Consider the following 4932-nt stretch of genomic DNA (forward strand, 5'->3'; position numbering starts at 1 on the left):
TAACTATACTATTACTTACCACCCCTTTTCATATTGTACTATCACAGACACTTTGGAATTGGTTTAAAAGCACATCATTCATTATTCAAAGCTCATCTTTGCATATTATTCCAGCTCAAGTCTGCCAGGCTCCCTGTGAAATCGTTCACAAAATTGATAACAGCAGACACACACGCAATAAAAAGATCGCCTTGGGCAGCCCGAGCTCCCATTATGCAGATCGAGCTGCAATTTTCTCTAACAAAGCCTGCCCTGATCCAGGACTGGGTGGCACTTTATTTATTTATTTATTTATTTATTTATTTATTTATTTATTTGTCCTCCACCGGTTGCCTTTTCTCTTCTTTTTTTTTTTTTTTTTTTAATTTCCTTTTTCCCCCTCTCTCCGTTTCCCTTCTGCCCCCGCCCCGCCGGGCCGCCCGGAGCGGGGCCCCGAGGGCGCTGCGCCCGCGGCCTCTGCACGGCCCCGCAGCAGCTTGCGGGACCGCCTCAATCGGATTAGCTCCGCTCCGGGGAGCGGCGGCTGATGGCGGCTCCGCTGCCCGTCGCACCGAGCGGGGACAATCCGATTAGGGCCGCCGGGGCCGCGGGTGGCATCCGGCGGTCCCGCCGGGGGATTGGGCGTTTACTGGTGGCGTTAATGACGGCCGGGCGAGGCGGGGCCGGGGTCCCTCGGTGCCGTGAGCCGGGGAAACGCTCTCGACGGCCGGGGTCTGGGACGCGCCTCCGTCAGCGCCCGCGCCGGGGAGCTCCGGGCGGCAGCTTCGCCGCGGCCGTCGGACCCCGTCGGGCCGGAGCCTGCTCCGACCCCGCGACCCCTGCGGAGCACAGGGGTCTCAAAAAAGGCACACCGGACCCGCTTTTGCCGTGGGGCCGCCGCGGAGCAGAGCCGCGCGGAACGGGGCCCGCAGGTGCCGCCGCGGGGCTCCGAGCACGGCGCCTGGGCCCGGCAGGTCCGTCCCGCTCGCTGCCGCTGCCGGCGAAACGATTGGGAACGTTGCGGTAATTGAATACAAAGGTTTAAAAACTAATCAAGTCCTTCCTGTCACCGCTCCGGCATCCCGGGCTCGCCCTGCCAGGTGCTGATCAAATGCCATTACATTCTATTAACAGGGAAATTCTATTCCCTGTTTTCATTTCCCTTTATAAGAGAGAACTAAGTAAATGCACCGAGCGTTATTTAATTGTTAACGCCTTGAGTCCCGTTCGGCCGTCAGGGACCGGCTGCCAGCGCGCTCGGCAGCCGCGCCAGGCTCCATAAATTAAACCCAAACGGAATCTCGCCCTGTAGGGCTCCGGCCGCCCCCCAGGCTGGCCCCGGGAACGGCCTCGTGCCCCGCTCCGCGCTGCCGTCGGGGCAGGGGCCTGGGCAGCCGCGGGCTGCGGGGACGGAGTCCCGCCTCGTAGGGTGGCCTCGGGCCGTCGGGGCCGTGGTGGGGCGGGGCCGGGGGCGCCGGGCGGTGCGGGCCGGGCCGGGGCCGGGGCCGGGAGCGGCGCCCCCGACGTGCGGCCCTCGGCCCCGCCCCCGCCCCGCGCGGGGCCATTGTTCGCGCGCCCCTGTGATGTCACCGCGGCGGCGGCGGCCCCCGCGCCCGGGCGCGAGGCCGGTGCGGGGCGGCGGCAGCCAATGGGCGCGCGGAGGGCGGGCGGCGGCGGCCAATGGCGGCGGCGGGGGCGCACGCGGCGCGGGGCGCGCGGCGGCCCCCGGGCGGTGACGGGGCGGCGCGCGCGCGCTCCGCAAAGTTTGGTGTCGGCGGCGGGTCCGGCCGGGCCGCGAGCGCAGCGCGAGCGGCGGCGCCTCCACAGCGGCGCGAGGGCGGCGGTGGCGGAGCATGGACCCGCCGAGGATGGACCCGCCGGGGCCGGCGCAGGGCCAGCACCAGCACGAGCCCATCAGCTTCGGCATCGACCAGATCCTCAACAGCCCCGAGCAGGACAGCGCTCCCCCGCCGCCCCCCCGGGGCCCCGACGGCGCGACCTTCCTGGGCGGCCCCGGCGGCCGCGGCGGTGCGCCCTACCCGGCCCTGCCGGCCCCCTTCCCGGCCATCGCCGCGCCCTTCGAGGACTCGGGATCGTACAGTGTGAACCTCAGCCTGGCCCCGGCCGGCGTGATCCGGGTGCCGGCGCACAGGCCCATCCCCGGGGCCGTGCCGCCGCCCATCTCCAGCGCCATCCCGGCCATGCCTGCCGTGCCCAGTCTGGGCAGCCTCAACTTCCCCTGGATGGAGAGCAGCCGGCGCTTCGTCAAGGACAGGTTCACAGGTAAGGCGCCGGGGCGGAGCGCGCGAGCCGGCTCCCGACAACGAACGGAAGGGCCAATAAAAAATATAAAACGAAATAATAACAGTAATGCGAATAAGAATAAAAGCAAAGGCGGCCGCTGGATGCTTCCCTTCCCCGCGCTCGCAGCGAAGGGAAAAATCGCTCTCCTCACGGCGTGGATAGCGCGGGGCGCCCCGGGGGGCGGCCGGGCCCCGCTCGTCTCCGTAGCTCTTCGACGAGAGGTGGAAGCGGGAGCCCGGGGAGCCGCGGTCCCTGCGGGGGCCGGCGGGGCGCGGGCGGCCGGCGGGCAGAGCGGCGGCCCCGGGGGGCGGCCGGCACCGTGCGGGCGCGGGGCTGACCCCTGTGCTTCCCCCCCGGGCAGCGGCGGCGGCGCTGACGCCCTTCACCGTGACACGGCGGATCGGGCATCCTTACCAGAACCGGACTCCGCCGAAGCGCAAGAAACCGCGGACATCCTTCTCCCGGGTGCAGATCTGCGAGCTGGAGAAGCGCTTCCATCGGCAGAAGTACCTGGCCTCGGCCGAGCGCGCTGCCCTCGCCAAGTCCCTCAAGATGACGGACGCCCAGGTGAAGACCTGGTTCCAGAACCGGCGCACCAAGTGGCGGTGAGTCCCGTGCCCCCGGAGCCGCCCCGTCCTGCCGCTGCCCCCGGCGGCGTCCCCCGCCCGCCGCCCTGCGAGTCCCGCTCCGGCCGGGGTCGCCCCCCTTGCCAGCTGGTGGCAGGCAAACCGTTTGGGGTGAATTTTTATTATAATACGATCATAATTATTATTGTTATTATCGTTATATATTTCTTTTTCGATAGTCCCCCATTCGGAAAACGGGGAATTGTTAGTAAAAACGAGGGATTCTTCGAAATAACGGGGAATTTTTGGAAGAAACGGGGAAACAATTTGAAAAAAAAAAATCGCGGGAATGTTGGGAGAAAAAGGGGGAATATTTGGAAACGGGATTACTGGGTGACGGCGGGTTTCCAGGCTCTCCCCGCCGCCCACAGTCCCTCCGTTGGCGGTCAAGCGGCGGCCGCCCGGCGGTGCTGGCCCCGGAAGGACGCGCCGGCCGCCCCGCCTGGCTCCCGCCACCGCCGGGCCGGCCCCGGGCCGGCCGCTGCCCGCGGAGTCCCGGGCGGAGCGTGGCCCGTGTCCGGGCGCGGGCTGAGCGTGTCCCCCGGCAGGCGGCAGACGGCGGAGGAGCGGGAGGCCGAGCGGCAGCAGGCGAGCCGGCTGATGCTGCAGCTGCAGCACGACGCCTTCCAGAAGTCGCTGAACGAGTCGATCCAGCCCGACCCGCTGTGCCTGCACAACTCGTCGCTGTTCGCGCTGCAGAACCTGCAGCCCTGGGAGGAGGAGAGCGCCAAGATCCCCCCGGTCACCTCGCTCGTCTGAGCCCGGCAGACGGGGCACGCAGCGGACTGGCCCGCGGAGCGCGGCCGGCGGCTCCCCCTGCCCCGGGGCCGCGGCTCCCCCGACGGGGCGGGTGGCGGGGCGGCGAGGGGCGCCCCCGGGGCTGACACCGGGACCGGGTCCCACCGGAGCCGCTTCCCCGAGGCCGGCGCGGAGAGGAGCCGCTTGTATATTTGTGTCGATGTTCCACTAGGAAGGGAAATATGTCACTTTTTGTAAGAAGTGTTAATACTTTAATTTATTTATGCATCGAGATTTTGGGCACTATTAATATGGAATTATATAAAACCTCGATTATTTATATCGAAATCTGAACATAGGTATTTTGTGTCGGCTTTGGAACAAAAGGCTATTTTTTTCCTGTTCTGAGGATAGTGTAAAGAAAAAATACCTCCCTATCACTTAGCGGAGGGGACTCGGTGGAGCCGGTGATGACTCATTAGCTTCGGAAACCCTATTAAACTGAAAAGCGGTAGCTCCCATCTGTCCCAGGTGAAGTTAATGTCAGCTGTAATTTATTCACCGTAGTAATAAGGGCTCCTTCCAGGCACCACACGCCGTTCTGTCCTCACCTTCCCAGCCGATGAGCTTTAGCGCCCCGAAACAGCGCTCGCTTCCCTGCGCCACCGGCTCTCGAGAAAGCGCCTTATGTTTCATAATAAAGAAGATTTGGGGTTGACACAGACCATGTATAATACTTTGTACTTGCCGAGACGTGTAAATAAACGTTTTCTTTACAAATGTCTCTCCGCTCTCTGCCTGCCGCCGCGCCGGGGAGAGCCGAGCCGAGCCGGGCCGTGGCCGGGGGCCGCCGCAGAGCCTCGGCTGCCACGGAGGAGAGAGGCCGAAACGGGGGCGGCAGAGGAGCAGGGAGCGGAGCCGGGACGGCGGGCGGACTCGGAGCGGGGCTGCGGCGCGGGGCGGGCGCGGTTGTGCGCGGCGCTGCCGCTCTCCGCCGGTGCGGGAGAAGCGGCCGGGAGCGATCCCGGCTTTGGGACACGGCGGGGGAGCGAGGGGTGGCCGGGCGGGGGCAGTGCGGGCGCCGGTGTAGGCCCCGCCGGTCCCCGGTAATTTCTCCCCATCAGCTACGCGGTCCCGACTCGCCCGCCGGCGGAGCCCGCTGGTTTTCGTTTTGCTGCCTTTTCTGCGCCGCCAGCGGGACGGCGGTGGCTGCGGCCGAGGCTCCGGTCCTCGCCCCCAGCCCCGTTGTGCGGGGGGATTTTTAAGAACAACCTCCCGTAGTTCT

The 4932-nt window shown here is 66.1% G+C and overlaps 1 protein-coding gene across 1 annotated transcript; it reads left to right on the forward strand.

The window, feature by feature from the left end:
* The first annotated feature begins 1832 nt into the window (after positions 1-1832).
* TLX3 (T cell leukemia homeobox 3) lies at positions 1833-3668 on the forward strand. Its single transcript, XM_059483791.1, has 3 exons — positions 1833-2262; positions 2645-2888; positions 3458-3668. The coding sequence occupies exons 1-3, from the start codon at positions 1833-1835 to the stop codon at positions 3666-3668; spliced, it is 885 nt and encodes a 294-aa protein (XP_059339774.1).
* The last annotated feature ends 1264 nt before the right edge of the window (positions 3669-4932 follow it).

Source organism: Ammospiza nelsoni, chromosome 16, assembly GCF_027579445.1.
Source record: "Ammospiza nelsoni isolate bAmmNel1 chromosome 16, bAmmNel1.pri, whole genome shotgun sequence".
NCBI lineage: Eukaryota > Metazoa > Chordata > Aves > Passeriformes > Passerellidae > Ammospiza > Ammospiza nelsoni.

What these genes read in the sequence shown, in the direction of transcription:
- TLX3 (XM_059483791.1), top strand. Translation starts at nt 1,833, where the DNA reads ATGGACCCGCCGAGGATGGACCCGCCGGGGCCGGCGCAGGGCCAGCAC. An exon ending in CGTCAAGGACAGGTTCACAG is followed by an intron (nt 2,263 to 2,644) that starts GTAAGGCGCCGG and finishes CCCCCCGGGCAG; the next exon opens with CGGCGGCGGCGCTGACGCCC. An exon ending in AACCGGCGCACCAAGTGGCG is followed by an intron (nt 2,889 to 3,457) that starts GTGAGTCCCGTG and finishes GTCCCCCGGCAG; the next exon opens with GCGGCAGACGGCGGAGGAGC.